Consider the following 21,184-nt stretch of genomic DNA (forward strand, 5'->3'; position numbering starts at 1 on the left):
GGAGCGCACGGGTATGGCTAGTTAGCAATAAAAAAATAAGCCATTAAAATTATTTTTTGGTTCCGTGAAAACCATCCAGACATTATTACAGATAATTTTGTAACAAAACAAAATTATAATATATATATTATATAATTATTACATAAATTCAACAATATCTAAGACACTAGGGCTGATACGGCCTAGCCAATGTCGTTTTCTGAATCAGCGCATCAAATAACACCAAGAACAGGTCTAAAAACCAAGGCACAAAGAAAAAGTTTTTTTTTTTTTTGGCCTGTGTAATTCATGTGACCACTATTTTATATTATAACTTTACTATTGTTTATTGGTTATAAAATATATATTTTGATGCCAACTATAACCCTAATATACCTCAGGGTGAAATAGGTTTCATTAAATTGGATAATAAAAAAAAATCCATTTCTTGATTTGAATTGCACAATGGGCAGTTAGGGGATTGATATATTCCAATTCTATGCTTGGCCAAACAGTCATGGCCTGTTGCCAATCTAAATGCAGCTACAGATGATTTGCGTGGTAAATCGGGAATTAACTGTGGATTATTATTAATGTGTGTGTGTGTCTAATGCTCAATATTTAACAGTGAAGTCATTCTCCTTCTTGCTTCCCAATATTTAGATGTAAGGTCCATAAAATTTTCCAGATATTCACAGATTTTTAGATGTTTCATGTCCATGGCATCTTATTTAATGCACAATAAACATTTAGCAGAGTCCAATATACCGATTCCATGTAGATGTTTTGTAAGACAGTCATGACCAGTAAACAGTCTGAATATGGCCACAGCAGATTTTCGTGATAGATCAGGAATGGATTTTAAATCTTGTAGTAAATTGTTCCAGCTTGAATTTTGATGTTCACTTGGCGAATTAGTGTGGTAATTGCTCTTAATTTTTCTTTTGATAACTCGTTTTATGTGTGTTAATGTAAATTTTCTTAAAAGAAGTGAGAAACGTGTGGTGGCACAAGGGCATCATTTCCAACATCTTCTATGACAAAGGTAGATGGTTATTGTAATTTTCAAGAGCAATCTATGCACTTGACTTAATGGGCTATGAATACCTGACTCTATCGGCAAGCAGCATACTTTCCAGCTGCCACGCATGGCCACACACTCATGGATGAACGTCTATTTGAAGGTTCTTTTATTTCACTTGGTTATTTAACGACGTTGTATCAACTAGTAGGTTATTTAGCGTCGATGAGATTGGTGATAGCGAGATGATATTTGGCGAGATGAGGCCAAGGATTCGCCATGGATTACCTTGCATCCACATTACAGTTGAGGAAAACCTCGGAAAAACCCAACCAGGTAATCAGTCCAAGCGGGGATCGAACCCGCGCCCGAACGCAACTTCAGACCAGCAGGCAAGTGCCTTAACCGACTGAGCCATGCCGGAGACTTTGAAGGTTCTGTAGATAGACTTACAGACAGTGAGATAAAGAGACAGAGAAATAGATTTACTATGAACCATAGCGAAGAAAGGAGTGTTTTCGTAAGCTATGATTATCAAATATCGTACATATTCGGAAAACGCAGTATAAAGGCCCGCTCTCACTTAGTGGAATCGAATCGAACAGAATTTCTCTTCACAATGTATTCAAATGCAAGATAGCAGAAAGCAGAGCATTGACTCAAACTGAATAGAATTCATGAGTTAGAATTTATTCCATTGCCAGAACAGAATTTCTTGTTTCAGGTAGGTTTGTATGTTCTGGTGAAACCTTCGTGAAAAAAAAAATAAATAAATGAGCGATTGAGCAACATCCATTTTTGGCAGCGTAATTTGTTTATTGAAACTTACTGCTGAAAGAGTATGTAGGCTATACAGAAAATTACAATTTAATAATATGAACGAAGGAAAATTAATAAATCTTTTTCAGAATTATCTGCAATTGTATGACAAAACACAAAAGTACTACTGCAATAACACTGGTCAACAATGATTTTGTTAAATGTACAATTTCTACTGTTTCTTATGTAATGATATCTGCTGATTCCAAAAACGAAGTCAGAATTTTTCTACCATCCACCATTTTTTTGTAATTAAAAAAAAAAGATTTATTTTTATTGGTATATACAGTCCTTAACATGCTAATGGAAAGAAAATATTTCAAATATTCCATTTTATTGCTTTAACAATTTACCTATAACTTTAGATCACTGTTGCCTGTGAAGTCAGAATTCATAAAAATGAATTTTATTGTTCATAACACTGTGAGAGTTAGTATTAATTCTCAGTTGAGTTGGAAGTTACAATCATGAAACAAGTTTCATAACCCGTGTTCTCTTTGTCCTAATTTTAAGTGTGGTAAAAGTATCTTATAAAGTGAAACATACCTCGAAATACTGTGTAAATCACAAACAATTTTTATTACGTTTGTGGTTAATTAACTTTGAAAGCACACAGGTGAATTTTACTACACTTGTTAAAAGAGCTAACGAGTGTTACTTTCATTGCAAAATACATGAGTACAGGAACTGGGCCCCTCAAATATGTTGTGTTCCATGTAATTCTATTAGCCTAACTTGTTGGCTAAACGGATCCCGTCAGATGCTTTTTCCAGTTCTAATGATATTCCAGGAACCTAAGGATCATTCAACAGACTGTTACTTTCTAGGAACCAGAGATCAGAAGATTACAGAGAACTTGTCAGCAAGCTGATTTAGAACTATAATGTGATGGGGTGTCATATCTCTCAAAATAAATTCTTTCCTCAAAACCTTCAGATAGTGAGTGACGAAATGGAAAAGCGCTACCAGGAAAAATGGAGTCCAAATATTCTGTCAGACTACTGCTGGACACTCGAAAAAGATGTCCTCAAGCAAAATACAGCCTAAAGTCTATTTCACGTACATTTTAGGCAAATAAAATATGATGTTAGATAAAATGTTACAAGGTATCAACAATAGAAAAGTCTGAAGTACCCTGGGTGATAGAAAAATTAAAAAAACAGATCTGAAATCAGCACGAAAAATGCAATAAGAATCACCCATTTTTTAAAATCTTGTAACAAAAAATATGTGTAAGTTTGTTGACCAGTGTAATTTTTGTTGCCATGATAATGTTTGGGGCGAAATAAGTCAATTAACAGAAACATGAGGTGAAAATTATAACTCAAAGAAGCATTACTTACTTACTGGCTTTTAAGGAACCCGGAGGTTCATTGCCACCCTCACATAAGCCCGCCATTGGTCCCTATCCTCAGCAAGATTAATCCATTCTCTATCATCATATCCCACCTTCCTCAAATCCATTTTAATATTATCTTCCCATCTACGTCTCGGCCTCCCTAAAGATCTTTTTCCCTCTGGCCTCCCAACTAACACTCCATATGCATTTCTGGATTCGCCCATACGTGCTACATGCCCTGCCCATCTCAAACGTCTGGATTTAATGTTCCTAATTATGTCAGGTGAAGAATACAATGCGTGCAGTTCTGTGTTGTGTAACTTTCTCCATTCTCCTGTAACTTCATCCCTCTTAGCCCCAAATATTTTCCTAAGCACCTTATTCTCAAACACCCTTAACCTATGTTCCTCTCTCAAAGTGAGAGTCCAAGTTTCACAACCATAAAGAACAACCGGTAATATAACTGTTTTATAAACTCTAACTTTCAGATTTTTTGACAGCAGACTGGATGATAAAAGCTTCTCAACCGAATAATAACAGGCATTTCCCATATTTATTCTGTGTTTAATTTGCTCCCGAGTATCATTTATATATAGAAGCATTATAGAAAGAAACTTTGTTTCATCTCTCAGAATATAGTAAAATAAAGAGGAAAATTCTTCATGTATATCCCTAGTTAAAATATCATGAATCCGTATTTCTTTTCCTTGTTTTTGATATTTATTTCTTCCCTTTCCATCTCACCACACAGGCATTCCATTTTACACTGCAACATGCTTCGATTCGGTTCAGTTTCATTACAGTAGATGTGAGCTGTGCCGATGTTTCATTTCGATTTGATTCTGCTAAGTAGGAACAGGCCTTAACTCACCAATTTAGAGTGGCGGTGGAAACAGCAGAGCAGCCCTCTTGAAGAATTCGCAGATCCTTCGCGTATGGGGGTAGTTTTCCTTGAATATGTATTCAGCAAAATATCCTTCGAAGTGCTCCTTCCTTCGTCCAAAAGTAGGGATTGAATACTTCAAGGAAAGCCATTTTCTCTTGATATTCTGTGTATCAAGACTAACATTCTGAGTATCAAGATTAGCATTTTCGGTATCAACACTAATATCCTGCTCACCCAGATGTCTCAAGTTATCCTGGTGAATTTCTCCGCTGTCTGCCGTGTCCACAAACTCTACCGAGTGGTTCATTCGTAGATTGAGAAATCCTTTGTCCTGGACAGCATTATATACTTTCCAGCAGTCTGAGACAATTGTCGTTTGGGGCAGAATCCAGTCCGTTATAATCTGACGTAATGTGTCCACGTTCCGTTTCTTCACCGGCACCAAAAAAAAATTCCTTGGGTTGCCACGTTCCACGCCTCCAAATACCCACTGGCCTTTGATTCGTTGTCCCTTGCTGTACTTCCGGCAACCGAATTTACTGACATCAAGTTCCACTATAGTCCCTGGACCTCCAATGCACCGTCTGTTATTCAATACCCAGTCCACACAAACCTGACGACAGAAACCAGACCAGTCTACAACACATGCAGGACCTATTTCTACATCTTTCATCAAGATCTTGTGTCTTGGGTTCGGCAGTAAACACCACATGCTACAGAACGTCACAATTTGTTTCACAGATAGTGTTGACTCTCCCACGAAAGTACCCTTCCGTGCACTCTTCCTAAAACCACACCTGTTGCCACGAGGGCCTTTGTTGCACCGAAAAAACAATTCTCCAGATTTTGAGACACTCAAACTGCAGCTACGTCCGCAAGAGGTACAGTTCACTTCACCTCTCAAAACTCCGTGTGCGACTAGGTAATCTTCAATTGACATTGAATCAATAAACTGGGTCAGAAATTCTGATAGGGTGTAATCACAACCAGTGCACGCCATTTTCTTTGTCTTAACTGTTTCGATGTGCACTAAGTGTTACCGATAACTTCCACTCTCCAAACTTCGATCTTGTGACACATCATGACTGACGCCTGACTTGCATTGAGTTATTTCATGATCAAATGAAACTCGAGAGATAGTACAACTTTAAAAGTAACAGTATATACTGTATATAAACATACACTACATTTCCGGAATTCCACGCAAAGATTTCACACAAAACTGTCTATTACTTATCTCAACAGTTGTGACTATATTCGGCATAAGAATCTTGAAATGCGTATCACAGCACTGGTAACATCTGGAAAAATAAATAAGAGAGTTTTCGTAAGATCGCGGTTTAAACTAAACACACACAAAAAACTACACAAACTGAACACACAAATTATACAGTCTAAACACACAAAACAAACTATCCAAGCTAGTACAACTTTAGAAATATACAAACTGAGCCGTAAGTCATGTCATTATTTTCAGGGACCTGAAAATGTACAAAAACGTGCCCAGACATGTTCAAACATTTTTAGCAAGAGCCAGAACAGGTCACATTGTCACACAATTGTACCTACGCCGATTTCACATTTCTGATAATCCTACTTGTCTGTGATGTAATAATCATGATGATCTGGAACACATTCTTCTATACTGTCCATCCATAAACCACAAAAGAAGTAAATTAAAATCATCAGTACCAGTTGCAGAAGACACAGCCCTGCAGTATATATTGACTACACCCCAACTCTGGCTACTAGCAACAGGCATCTATAATGAGCACCAATCAAAATACCCCTCATTTCTCGTGAAAAACAACAACTGAATAGACTACAGTGGACTATAGTGGACTTTATGTTGTCAGCAAACAGCTGGATACATTAAGAAAATTGATTGATTCTTTGAGAAAGGCTAATTGGGATTTCCCGGTCTCTGATCAGGTCAAAAATCCTGATAGAACTGATATTTAACTCTTGCGGTGAATTTTGGTGAAGTCCGGAGGGCTTAATTAGTCAAATCCATTGTCTCACCTCCACGCTGGGACCTCTTGGATAAAATTATTCTATTGACTAATCATAAGATAGTTTTATCAACAGTAATGTCACTAGAGATTTTAATTTATCTAAAGTTTTTTCTTATTTTTTTTTTATTTTTTTTTTTTTTTACTTACCGTAAAGTGGGGTGACTTTGAACGCTGAGGTGACTTTGAACAGTAATTTAGCGCCTTTCTAAATTAAATGCTGTACCCTATTGCGAAAGAACTGAACTAGTTTATTGACAACTTCAACAGTTTTATCGCAATTGGGCACAGCATTTAATTTAGAAAGGCGCTAAATTACTGTTCAAAGTCACCTCGCCGTTCAAAGTCACCCCTCTTTACGGTATTGGTCCTTTTTTAGCCTTTTTTTCTAGGTTTTAATGGCTTTTTTTGCAACTTCAGCTTCTTTCGACTACATTTTTACTGCCATATTTACAATTCAAGAATCCACCTCGAAATCTCACTTGCTTCAAATATGCACCAATGACATACGTTGATGTGGAGAGAAGTTTCTCAATGTTTAGCAACGAACGATCCTTTACACCTAAGAACCTGGAGATGATTAGTGTGATACATTGCAATGCTAACTGAAGTAAGGTTTCCGAAGTCCAATTTCTGGTTAAGCCAATATGATTCTATTTATATTAATTTCAATTTCTTTCTCCAGAATGTCCATTGCGGGTTCGCGGAATACATTCTAGGTGGCAAAAATCGTTCATTCTAAATTCTACAGACACCTTTTTTTAACAAACACGGAATTCCTTCTTTAAATTATGTTAATCTAAAAAATATAAAATGTCTGAAAGAAGAAGCATTTCATTCATGTAGCTTTTTCAGCCAATTTAAGAGAATAGTGTATTATGATAATAAATAAAGGTCAAAACCAAAATTCTGTCAAAGAGTGCGGAAATTTTATCGCACAAATGTAACATTGTAGAATTCCTATGCAGAACGAAAAGTTACATTTCTTCGTATCAGGCAGATCGAGAGGAGAGAAAATAAAAGAGGCAGGGGGTTAGGAGTTAATTGGAGGTTGATGAGTAATTATATGGCGGATGGAAATAATAGAGTCGACTCTAGATAACCGGGAAAGGAAAACAAAACAAAATCGTCACTAAGCAGCATGCAGTATTACTGATACTGAAAAAAGTGGTTTTAGTCATACCGTCTGTCTCAGAACAGCGACATGTCCTACGCCTAGCCTATGACGTAGCCTAATTATTGCTAGTGGCTACAGATCTATTCGAAAATACCTAGCCCACATTCAGTTTTCAGGGTAAAGAACATTTACAGTTGAAAAAGGCGTTAACCACCACCACCACCACCACCACCACCACCACCACCACCACCACCACCATACTTCCTCTCACAGTACTGTCCATGTTACGCCTTACAAATTATTATTCTGTTGTATATGCCAGGGAAGGCTCACTAAATTATTCAGTACACTACGACTTGTGCAGTTTATGCAATGTTACATTTCCCCAAATATGAAGCATAACTTACAGAAAGCATTGGGCTATACTTTGAGAGTTTTGCGGGCTGCATACAAACTTCAGAGAAAGGTTAGTTCTGGCATCCTGTCCGTCTCAAATATCAGCTAACAATTTGTGTAATCTACTTCTGCTCTGATTTTATTTCTGCTTGAAGCAGCTGCTTGTAAAGTACTGGGCTATTTTTCGGGAGTTTAATTAACATACATGTTTCCAGGATTACTGATAGACAATTGCTACTTCCGCCATACTGTCCGCATCAAATAACTAAAACAATTGCGTGAAGGATATGAAAAATTCCCAACTTCTGCTTTGCTTTAATTTGCAATGGACGAAGTGTACAAAGGAGCAGTTCTACTGCACAAAGATTCACTGTCTGCATATAACAACGAATTCTTTAAAAATGTACTATATATTTATTATTTACCTCATCAATTGAAAATGGCCCATTATAAAAAATTGAAGTAATAAAAACATTAATGTATTACATAATATGTGGCAGTAATATGTTGTAGATGCATTTATCCAGTACAGTTTATACTCAAAAAGAAATAATTATGAAACCAGCGGTGGAGTTATATTTTGTCCCACTGCAAGCACTGACTTAACTTTTAAGGTCACTTCTGCTTAAGTGTTTGGAATATTTTGTGTAAAATGTAAGGCATTAAGTATATTCGTTATTTTCAGTTATTTTTAGGTAATCAACATCCGTCTCCTACTAATAAAAAATCTGAGATATTATACTAAAATTTTCCTGTTCTCGGCGTAAGAATTGCTTATCTTACGACACATTAATATTTACTATTCAAACAAGAAGATGCCTCTAACCTAATATATCATCGTATGAAGTCAAAACGAGTAAACAACTGGCCTTGAATTATAATTTATGTATAAGAAGGCTGATTGATTTCTAATAGAAATTTTAATTCCTATGTATTTGTATGTCGGTATTCAATACTCGTCTAGCTACAAAACAGCAATCGCATTTTTTAACTATTCGCATAAAAGAAGGAAATAACAGTATCGCAAGGATAGAAGATGTGTACACGTTCGCATCTTTTATTGTATCGGTATTTGAACGCACTCGCAGCTTGGTTATTGTCGTGGCGACGTCATCAACAATGCTCAACAGACAGGACGTGGGGATCGTTTCCCTGGAAACACTTGGGATTGTGATTTCGAAGTTTCGAAATGTCGAAAATATTCCGATCCCTCAAGCTCCAATCGCTCAAGAATGCGTTCTGGGGAGGACCTGCGGTTGTGCAAGCACCATCGCGGATTTCGTGGGGTATGCCAGATTTGGTAAGAACCGTGGGTATCGTTGGGACTGTGGGGTTGGGGGGCTATTACTTATGGAACCGTCTACCGGAGAGAAGTGATGCCTCCACGTCCCCTGATCGTGTTCCTCCGCCGTCTCCGCCTTCACAGTCACCACACGCACACTCCCGTTATTGCACACATTTTCCATACTTTTACGCACCCCCCTGCACACCAACACGCCCACCACCAGTGACACTACAGTCACCCCCCTCATCCCCACCTCCATCTTCATCCGAACCACCGCCACCCCCGCCGCCCCGCTCTATTCTCAAAAAGGGTACACCAGAAGAACAGGGGGCCGACCGTCCGCGCAAGAGGGTGAGGCTTGTGCTTGTTCCCGAGGTTCGTGAGATACCTCGGGAGGAACACAAGCCGTCACCCTCTATGCGGGCGGGAATGGCAGACAGACCGTCCACCCCACAACGTACAGACACAATTCCTCCCTGGTCAAGTCGTCAAAGGCAGCAGGAAGCGAGGCGCTCCTCCCAGAGGGAGAGCGCCCCGCAGCCTGCTAGAAAGCCCAGTACGGGCAGAGTCGCCAGCCAGCAGACTCCGGGGGGCTCTGCCTCGCAGCCTGCTGGCGCGTCCAGTACGGGCAGACGCGACTTCCACCAAGGCATGACAGAGGAGCAACACGAGGCTTTGTACAGAAGATATTTGGCATCTAATCCTACCAAGGAGCAATTGGAATTCTATGAAAAGGTCCTTAGAAATTACGGGACGGAGCGTAGACACAGGGACGGAGGGGATTAGGGCAAAACTTGCACGGCCGCGGTCCTCGTAGGGCTCGTCGCCAAGACAATTAAGGTAAGTCGAGAATCTGCTTCATTACTATTATCATTATTCTTAGTGTTCTAGTGTGTAGGATAGGTATAGGTTATTGTAGTTATAGGTTTTGATATTTATAGTATACAATCAGTGTCTTATTTCATTCTTAATATTTATACAGCAAAAATTAAATTCCTGTTATAATTAAATTTTATTCGTCATTATACAAAATCTGTAGTAATTTCTGGTTCACTTTCTGTCATTATTTTACCACCTTCATCTCATTCAGACGCTAAATAAAGTCATAACAAACAAAAATAGATTTTAAAAATATCTTCATATAGGTAAGGATATTTAACATCTGCATTTAGGTATTAAGATTTATAAAAGTGATGCAGTCTCATAACACGAGTAGGAATATAAAATAAATACTTCCTCAGTAAATCGACGAAAGAATAATCACAACGAAAGTACTTGTGTCAAATTTCTGACAGTGCTGCACATACTTTGAGGTCACAGACTCATCGTGGAAATTGCAGATAGCACTTCAAAAATAGAACTAAACTATGAAGCGACCAAAACAACGCTACTATAAACATGCTATCACTAATAGCGAATTACTCATATGCAGCGTAATCAGTATTAACAAAACAAGTCTTAGACTATGCATCGACGTACTGAGTCAAACATTGGAAAAGGAGGAAAGCCAAATAACGCCACAGGTTCTAATATCGCCTCCATATTGCAAGAACTGAGCAACTTACTACAGTGGAAGAATCAAATCACAGACATTTCCAATTCATCAGGGACAAAAACATGCCTCAAGTTGGCCGCTATTAATGGCCGAAGAAAACAAATTATGACTACGGTAGGGCCTACTTCGGAATCATGCTGTAAGTGATTCACGAGTCGTAATCAGCAAATATGCAAACACTACCAATTACGCATGTCACATGACAAGGTCCGGATTATAATAAACAGATCAGAAGAACAATACAGTCTTTTCTAAAATTAATTTGCTATTGAAAAATTTAATTCAGTGCTCAAATTATGCAATAAATAAGCAAAGGAAGTTACAATGGTGGAAGGTACTTTGAAATATAGTTACGCATGTTGAATGGCAAAATGAATTCCTCAGTGAAAAGTTACAACTGGACAAAGTAGTCAGTAAACGCAATTCCATTACAGGCCAAATCGGCCCAGAGGGTCGCGGGACGTTAAGGCTCCATCTATACAATCGGCATTAATAGCTGTAGAGATGTTAGCCCTATGTGCCCGCCGTCCTTACCCTCAAGGAAATGTATCTCATTTCTATTAGAGGCTGAATAAAAATACAGGTGTACAGTGCGGCTGGAAGGGTTAGAGGAAATCCATGACCACATAGGGAATCGAACCCGCGAACTTCCGGGTTACAGATTTAGCTAGCTAACGTAAATAATTATGTTAGGTGCCACAAATTGGTACCGGGAAATATGATAAAATTCAATGTAGTTAAGCTGTGTAGGAACAGGCTCTTAAAATTAGAGTGTTCAGTATCACCCCCATCTACAGAACGATACGAAATTCATAGAGACAACGAGATCAGCTTACAATTGGGTGAAACCGAAGGAGTTCAGGATCATGATGATGATGTGCACTCTTTCATTCCACACAATAAAGCGGATTCAAATCAAGGAAGAGGCATTAATTTAATAATAATTCCAATATACTCTTCAGATATTGAATTTGACACAGGCGTATCAGAACTGGCAGTTAAAATATGCTTCCTATGATATCTATTGGATTGACGACCATTTTAAGCATAGGCAATAATTTCAGGGCAGCATATCTCGCGATTCCGATGTGGTAGCACGCTGATCTTTGTACCAAACGAAAGATCTCGTCTAGATCTGTCCACTCAAGGCAGAAGTATTCACGTAAAACCCACGGCTATGTTCCTGACACAAAAAAACCATGAATTTTTTAATTGAGTTACAATTTTCAAGGTATTCCACAAGTCTGAGTTATGGAATACTGAAATTATATACAGTTTTGTTCCATGTATACATTTCTATTTTAATCCGATTCTAAATATAATAATTTATCAATATGAATAATTTCCCTTTGGAGTGCAATAGCCCTTATTAACGTCTTCGCCATTAAACTTAGAAATTTCTGGCCTGTACATACTCATAACCGTCGCCTGTGTAATTTCATTTTGTCCTAATCATCTCTGTATACTTCACGCATTGAATTTAATTTATTTCAATTATATTCTTGTGACATGATATGCCATCCTAATTAATGAAGACAGGAATAATCTTTTCGCTGTTTTGTTTACAACACTATCTGTCCTCATATGGCCTACGTGCTGGGAGAATACATGTAAGCTTAGTAAAAGATGCTTGGAAAAGAAAATATTAATACAAGAAATGATCTGAATCAGAATTAGTTCCATATTCCTTCCCACCGCCATGCCTTAAGCTGTGATCTCTCACTGTCTGAAAGACCTGATCAAGAAGTGAGTGTTATAGTACCTTCAGTAATGGTTCATTTTCCTCAGAAAAGTGAGTGGAAACAGAGATATGCGTTCAAAATGTTCACTAAGACGCTAAAGTTAATGTAGGTTAACAATATCATCTTATTTAACCACTATTCTGAAAACACAGGCAAGCAAACAAAGCTGAAATGTTAGCTTTCCAACCTCATTTCATACGATCAGGCATATGCTCAATATAGAGGGCGATATTAAGAACCGCAGCTCTAGCTGCAAGTCTAGTCAATGACCATTATAAATAAAATACTTGAGTGGAGACCTTCCAGTTTTAAAAGCCTAGTAAAGTTATTTTTGATAGGCTTTTCCACTATTCAGAGGTTGGCCTCTTAATGCTCTTTCCTCTCAATGGACGAGAGTACAATCAAACAGTTGTGATGTTTCTCCGACAGACAGCAGACCTGTCACGATTAACCGACGACATAAATGAAAAATACTGACTGAAAGATAATTAATCATGCGATTAACACTATGGCATGATTGCGAAGTATCAAAACAGTGACAATGTGCGGGTGTGTATGTGTGGACAAGCAGAAATTGGTCGCAACTAGTGAACTCTGGGAGCCACAAGAAGATCCACTTAACGTCGAACATGTTATGTACAATGTATGTACAGTGGTTGGCTGCACAGGTTGCGACCATTATACAGCAAGTCTAGAATGACTGCTATCGTCTACGTCAATATGGAGCCACAAGTAGCTTCACTTAATCATAGCAGTTGGTAAAACGTCGTAAGACAAGTCATTGAAAAACCCTACGCCCACAAGTGCCATGTGCTCAAACACACCATACAGCCCGCACATGTCAAAGGCTCCCTCAAGATAACACCGCACGGTCATAGTTGGCGTTATTTGGCGACTCGTGTTATGGGACTTAGTTTTATGAAGTAGCTTACACTTAGCTAGTTGACTGCGAACAATTTGTCTGAACATAAAGTTTCTTTCTTTTCATGGTACCCCGGCGCGGTGGGAGGCACATCGAGCGCACTTCCCACCTGCAGCATCGCCGTGGAGGATGGAGGTAAAACTCCTCATGGAGACTAAGGGGGGTGGGTACAGGGGCGGGTAGGGGTGGGATTGGGTGGGTAGGGGTGGGGTGGGTGGGTTGGGGTGGGGTGGGGTTGTTAGGGTTCGGGATTGGGTGAGTTTGGGGTGAATATGGCATTAGTTTTCTCAACAGTGCAAATTTTAATTTATTTTACATTGCCGGAGTTCAATGAATGTGCTTTCCAAACTGCATTTATAAGGCCCAGAATGTAACAGAACATTTTATTGTCCCCCAATAGGGGTATGGGTTTCGTAACCCGAATGAAAAGTCCAACTGACTTAACACACTTCACAGTTCCGAATGGAAGCACAGAACTCCGGCAGCAACACAGAATAAAAGAGGGTATCTGTCTCAATTGTCTAAAGGGATGTAAACTAAAAATCTTGACCTCAAAATAGAGTGAAAATAACGAAACTGAATCGTAATGAAACAAATTCAAATCAGTTGTAAAGTCATACATAAATTTACAGAATAACATACCACAGAATAATTTACAAAATAACCCTGATAGCGAAAATGAAAGATTCATTCATTCATATTGTCATTGTAAATATTTATCATTATTAAATCTATGTAGCACAGAGAATATTATACAGTGCAAAGTGTGCACAACATAGCTTAAAGTCCACATCGGACGTGAGTAATAGGGGCCAGCAGGACAATTGACTAAAAAGTGACAGAGTTGAATTCCCTCCGAGATAAGGAGAGATATCAATTGCCGCAGATTTCAAAACAACTGCTGGCAAGCCTCTTCCCGGGAACTCTGCATAAGCAGAATAACGTGATAAAGTATGCCTCAATCTCGACCGACACAACACAGAAATCATGGAGCCCTACCTCTATGCTTTCTGTAAAAATTACTTATATTGCTAGAATCGCCGAAAGTATGAGAAATAAAGATTATGAAAACGATATGCTTTCAAATATCCATGCATATCAAAGTCTGTAGGTTTATAAAAAATAAAAAAACGAATGTACATATATATCGAAAATTTATATTTTCGTGCATTCATGTAAAAATAAACTGGCAGACCTATCAAAATTCCAAAATAACAGGGATTGCAGAAATGTGACAATCACCTATCCTAAATATACATTCAAGAGATCATATTAATTATGCTAAATAAAGAATATCTAATACATAAAATATTACACAGTGCAAACTGCACACTACAGAGTCCAAATCGGACCTGAGTAACAGCAGTTGGTAGGGCAACTGACTGGAAGGTGGCGGAGTTCAGTTCCCTCCGAGGTAAGGAGAGGAACTATCTGTGCCACAAAATGCAGCATGGCTGCTATCCGTCGAGGCTTGTTTCAGGGGTTACCGAGTTACCCAGGAACTGAATAACCAGAACAAGATGATCAATTATAGTTGAACCATCCTTTGCACAGTAAACAAAGCATAGCTCCCTACTTCCTCTGTGCTTTCTGTAAAAAAGTACTTTTGGCCCTACACGGTCACCAGAAGTAGACTAAGGAAATCTAAAACAAATAATACAAGCCATTGCGCAACTATATTACAAACTTAGATTTCCTTGCATTCATGTTAATAATAAATCGGTATCAAAATTCCAAAATAACAGTGACTGCAAGAATGTGGCAACCACTCATCTTATACTCATCATGAATTTTATCGCAAATAATTATATTTATTATATAAAAGTTATTTAGCAGATAAAAATGAAACTGTACACAATAAAGCGAGTAGGTACAAATTGGAGTTACTAATATCAGTTGGTAGGGCAACTGACTGCAGAATGGCTGAGTTCCCTCCGAGATGAGGAGGGAAAGGAACTGTACCAAAAGTTACAAAATGGCCACGTGCCGTTCAATCTCATTTCAATAATTACCTGGTTTGTCTATCCAGGAACTGAATAAGCGGAGCGAGATGATACAAGTATTGATGAACCTTGCTGCGCACGGTACAGAGAGCATGGAGCCCTACCTCTATGCTTTCTGTAGAACAGAGTCGCCAAAAGTAAGAAATAAAAGAGAACTAAACATGCAAAATGTACCTCAAAACTATCAGTAATGCCCATGTATTTACAAAAACGAAATACATTGGCATTAATGGATTTTTACAGTGGCATAAAATTCAAAAACAAAAATATGCAACCTTTTCTAGACATTCTCTATACAAACGAAATCCATTCATGAGGCCACTGTTAAAAGAAGGAATTATTCAGAACAACAGAACTAAAATATCACTCGCCACCACTTGAAAAAAAAACCATAGCCATTTTCAAAAATCATAACGCCATGTGAAAAAAAAATACTATCTAAAAAACAATCATGTGGAAAAAAAAAACATTTCCAATTCCAAAAATCACTTCACCATCATTGGAAAAAAAAGGTCACCTTCATGAAAGCTATATCATCACTTATCACGTGAAAAAAAAAATCCTCCGTCCTCCAATGCGAAAAAGATCTTCAATAAAAAAATCTCACTCTCTTAAAAAAACCTCATCTCAATATCTGCTATCAATGAGCAATTTTCATTACATCTTTTCTCAGAAATGAAATCCAAAATATTCTTCAAACAAATCTTTCTTCTACTACAACAAACAACACCAACTCAACAAGTCATTTCTTCTCACATGAGAAGCAAAACTCCTTCCAAATTCAAAAAAAATAGGTAATCAAGAGCTCGCAAGTAATAACATCAAGCAATTCGCCATTAGTGAAAATATTCCGCTGTAATTAAAAAAAACTGCATCATCTATACACAAGAGATCCAGATAAACCAAAACAATGTCTTCAAAAACATATTCTTCAATGAACGAAAAATGAAAACCAAGAAGAAACCACAATAACTTTTGTCAACAAGAAAAACATTTACTGTTTACCAAGAAGTAATGCAACTGTGAAAACAAATCTTAAACCAAGAAAATTGTACGCTGCTAACCAGAAATCACAACGATACATTTCACAAAGAATAAATGCAACAAGAAGCACTCAATCAACAATGAAGAAAGAAAGAAATCCTAAAATTGGAAATTACTGAAGCAAATAAAATAAAGTAGAAGCTGAAATATCTCTACATTGTATCCGCTGAAGAAGAAATAAAATAAATTCTTATAGACAACATTACGAAACAGTCATTCGTCAGTCATTCTTCTGTCATTAGCAACTTCTGCGACTGCAACGAGATGCTGAGTCATCTGGCTCCAGCGATAGTCAACTTCTGCGACTGCAGCGAGGTGCTGAGTCATCTGACTCCAGCGATAGTCAACTTCTGCGACTGCAGCGAGGTGCTGAGTCATCTGACTCCAGCGATAGTCAACTTCTGCGACTGCAGCGAGGTGCTGAGTCATCTGACTCCAGCGATAGTCAACTTCTGCGACTGCAGAGAGGTGCTGAGTCATCTGACTCCAGCGATAGTCAACTTCTGCGACTGCAGCGAGGTGCTGAGTCATCTGACTGCAGCGATAGTCAACTTCTGCGACTGCCGCGAGGTGCTGAGTCATCTGACTCCAGCGATAGTCAACTTCTTCGAATGCAGCGAGGTGCTGAGTCATCTGACTCCAGCGATAGTCAACTTCTGCGACTGCAGCGAGGTGTTGAGTCATTTGACTCCAGCGACAGTCAACTTCTGCGATTGCCGCGAGGTGCTGAGTCATCTGACTCCAGCGATAGTCAACTTCTGCTACTGCATCGAGGTGCTGAGTCATCTGACTGCAGCGATAGTCAACTTCTGCGACTGCAGCGAGGTGCTGAGTCATCTGACTCCAGCGATAGTCAACTTCTGCGACTGCAGCGAAGTGCTGAGTCATCTGACTCCAGCGATAGTCAACTTCTGCGACTGCAGCGAAGTGCTGAGTCATCTGACTCCAGCCATAGTCAACTTCTACGACTGCAGCGAGGTGCTGAGTCATGTGACTCCAGCGATAGTCAACTTCAGCGACTGCAGCGAGGTGCTGAGTCATCTGACTCCAGCGATAGTCAACTTCTGCGACTGCAGCGAGGTGCTGAGTCATCTGACTCTAGCGATAGTCAACATCTGCGACTGCAGCGAGGTGCTGAGTCATCTGACTCCAGCGATAGTCAACTTCTTCGACTGCAGCGAGTTGCTGAGTCATCTGACTCCAGCGATTGTCAACTTCTGCGACTGCAGCGAGGTGCTGAGTCATCTGACTCCAGCGGTAATCAACTTCTTCGACTGCAGCGAGTTGCTGAGTCATCTGATTCCAGCGATAGTCAACTTCTTCAAATGCAGCGAGGTGTTGAGTCATCTGACTTCAGCGATAGTAAACTTCTGAGACTGCAGCGAGGTGCTGAGTCATCAGACATCATCCAAAATCAACTTGCATAACTTCAGTGACGTGGTGAGTTATTAGATTTCATCCATAGTCAATTTCTTTCGACTACAGCGAGGTGTTGAATCACAAAAATATTTTTATACATCTTGATTACACAACTTTTAACACTGTATCACTTCGGAATAAGTATTATATGACTTTCTTGTGTTAAATTGTCGTACCTGGTTTACATGTTTCGACCTATTATGGGTCATCCTCAGAACTGGTCGTTGTTGGTCTTGGCGCCCTCACAGGAAACAAATCAAGAGGCGCAAGGACCAACAACGAACAGTTCTCAAGATGACCCATAATAGGTCGAAACATGTAGGATAGAATTTAACACAAGAAAATCATATAATACATTTTCCGACTAAAATTTTGCCATAGGTAACTTCTACCACTGCAGGGAGGTGCTGAGTCATCAGACGTCAGACATTAACAACATCTGGAGACGGGAGAAAGGTGATGAATCATCATACAACAGCCAGAATCTACGTCCATTGTTCTTGTTTCTCAAATATGCAAAAATTAGTTAACTGATTGTTTTATATTCTGATCATTAGTTGTCTTGTCAGATTCATTTGGATGTCAGTATAATAAATAATGATACTACTACTTTTGTTTTTATTCCTTGTAGTTGCAACATTACTATTATATATATATTTAAATCAATCGGAGAAAACTGTTAAAACATTTGCTATCCAGTAATATTTTCGGTGCTTAAGGGGAGAGGATGGTATTTTTCTAACTTTTTTCCTATTTGGTGTAAAATTTTAATTTTTTGTATGTCGAGAGCTCATAGCTGTGGCAACTCAACCAAATAAAAATATTTTGAAAAACAAAATTATTTGGGGGCCCAAATTTGAAAAAAAATATATATATATATATCGAATGCAGGATTGTACTAAAACCGATATATCTAAACCGTTTTTAAAGATAGATTCAAACAGTTTTTTGCAATGAATTTGCAAAAGCATGTTCTACAAACTATCTGTAACAGAATTTTGATATTAGTCCCTACGTTTGTAAAATAAACAATTAAAATTTAATAACAATTTTCTGATTTCCTTTTTTGCAAACAAATGGACGTGTTTTTAAAATGAAAGCAATTAACAAAATTCTGTTACAGAGAAAAGTTTCCTAATAGTCTATAAAGAATGTGTGTTCTAAATTTCATGCATGTATCTTTAATAGTTCAGAAATTATATCCATTTTTGTCTGGCAATGTAGCAAAAAAGTGAAATTGCTGGAAACCGATAAAAGCGGGCGTGTGATTTAAAAATCGATAGCGCAGGAAGTTTAAAAATGACGTATCAACATCCGATAAGGACACAAATACCCACAAAATGTTATGCAATGCATTCCACGCATATCAAAGAGTATTTTAAAGAAAAAAAATTGATAATTTAATTTACTGGAAACAACAATAAAAGTGGGCGAGTGATTTAAAAATCCATAACGCAGGAAGTTTAAAAATGGCGACTCAACATCCGATAAGGGCACAAATACCCACAAAATGTTATGCTGTGCATTCCACACATATCACAGAGTATTTTAAAGTATTTTTTGTTTTAAATTTACTCATTTTTCACCAAAAAATACCATCCTCTCCCCTTAATCAATTTTGCTTACAGCTAGCTCTGTCTGAGATCTGTAGGATGTAACTTATATAATAGTGATCCAGGGAAAACATCTATTAATGACGAGGTGATGGAACAAATGAATGAATTAACATAAATTAATGGATAACTTATGTGGATGCATGAATGAAATAATAAGGGCCTACTTATGCTCGTCTTCCTAAATACGTGCATTATATGCACGACAGACGACAGAAAAGTAATTCGAAGTCAGGACTTTAAGACCACCTTCCTTTACACTACCACAAGAAATGTATCTGCTAACATAACTATATCAGTATGTAAAGGTTAAGGCCTATACATATCAGGTTGACAATTTGAAATTATATCTTTTAATATAGTAGTCGTAATGAAATTCCATATTACTCTACCAAATTAAAACTACAGATATTATTCAAAGATAAAGACGGTGATATGTCGATAATGGAGGTACAGTTAAAATGAAATAAAAATGTGGATTATTTGGAAAGATAAATCTTAAATCAGTTCAAATATAAGTTACTGTTATATCTTCTACAGAGTGACAATCAAATCATATGGTCATAATGAAAGAATGAATCTAGAAACGTAATGACCGATATGTAATGGAAAAAGTCATTACTTCGATAATGGACCTGCAGTTAAATGGAAATTAAAAGATGAATTATTTGGAAAGATAATGCTCAAAACTGTTCAAATATATTGATATATCACTATTGATATTACACTCCAGTAATGTGAAACACTGAGATATTATGATGTGATTTCTATTACGTGGGTTGCTATTACTGCATTTGGATTGTAATAATATTAGAACAACATTAATATATCATTAGTTTTTTTTATTGTTTTTGTTAACTGGGGTAAACTTGATCCTTGAGGAATATTTGACCACAAAAAAAAAGATTTCTTCTTCTTCTTCCCTTCAAGTATTAAGCCATATGGCCTGTTACGATCTCACAGTTGAATTTTCAATCCAGCGCTCCTTTGGACGAACGAGAGATCTCTTCCCGTTTGGACGATAGTGGAGCATGACTTTTGGGATTTTATCTCTACGCATGCGATGCACATGATTTATGCAGTTGTTCCGATAATGTTTTATGTGGTTAATTACAGGTTCTAGTTGTAATTCTTCTATTACATCTTCATTGCGTTTGTGATTCCATTTCGTATATCCCGCTGTATATCTCATAAATTTCTTTTCATTAGCCGTTATTCTGCTTTCGTCTTTCTTCCTCAATGTCCATGCCTCACTGCAGTAACAAAGTACAGATCTCGCCAAGGTCTTGTATGGGCGAATTCTAGTATGTTTAGTCATTTTCTGTGAAATGAAACATTTAAATCATGAAATCATCTCTAATTATGACCAAAAGTAAATTATAAAAATCAAGTTCTCAATAAACGGAAAAGAAATTATTAACATTAAAAACATAGGCTATACTGTACATTGGCCAGAGAATCGTCGATATCAGTCTACCAAATTTAACATATCATAATATGTTAAATCATTTCAAAGATTATGTACCTTCAAGTTTCCACCGATGCTGTCAAATGCAGTAACCAACGAGACATTCTCTGCTTGCAGATTCTGATAGAAGAAGTGGAAAATATCCAGAAACAAGTGACAAAACAAAGATAACTGAAGATTTGTTAGTTGTAAGCATTCATCCATGACTCTCCGAGATGGATTTATCAAAATGGTCAGATACGGTTCAAATGGTTCTTTGGGAAAATCTTGACATGGCAACAAACCTTGAAGTGTTCAAATTAAGTAAGAAAGACTTAGAACATCCAAAATGGTCTATTGTACTCTGTGAAAAGTATTGCACACGGAATAAAGAACATATTTTGTTTGATGAGTAATCTGGTGTCCTTTACCATGGAATCTCAATGCACAGATCACATACTTCACATTGTGGTACAGGCTTGTAAACTGTTGGAATATCTTAATATTAAATGGTTTATTTTTGTCACAGATGACTCACACACATCAACTCTTGGCAAGACTTAGAGAACTCCTGGTTTGTGATTT

The 21,184-nt window shown here is 37.8% G+C and overlaps 1 protein-coding gene across 17 annotated transcripts in view; it reads right to left on the reverse strand.

The window, feature by feature from the left end:
* Positions 1-283: 283 nt before the first annotated feature.
* LOC138713930 (uncharacterized) overlaps positions 284-21,184 on the reverse strand; it is a 297,089-nt gene continuing 276,188 nt past the window's right edge. For all 17 annotated transcript variants that reach the window (XM_069846553.1, XM_069846529.1, XM_069846481.1 and 14 more), the window contains one exon: positions 284-5,345. In XM_069846553.1, coding sequence (XP_069702654.1) covers positions 4,034-5,044 — 1,011 coding nt within the window. In that variant the 5' untranslated portion in view covers positions 5,045-5,345 and the 3' untranslated portion in view covers positions 284-4,033. The remainder of the gene's footprint in view (positions 5,346-21,184) is intronic.

The sequence above is a fragment of the Periplaneta americana genome, chromosome 2 (genome assembly GCF_040183065.1).
Source record: "Periplaneta americana isolate PAMFEO1 chromosome 2, P.americana_PAMFEO1_priV1, whole genome shotgun sequence".
Classification (NCBI taxonomy): domain Eukaryota; kingdom Metazoa; phylum Arthropoda; class Insecta; order Blattodea; family Blattidae; genus Periplaneta; species Periplaneta americana.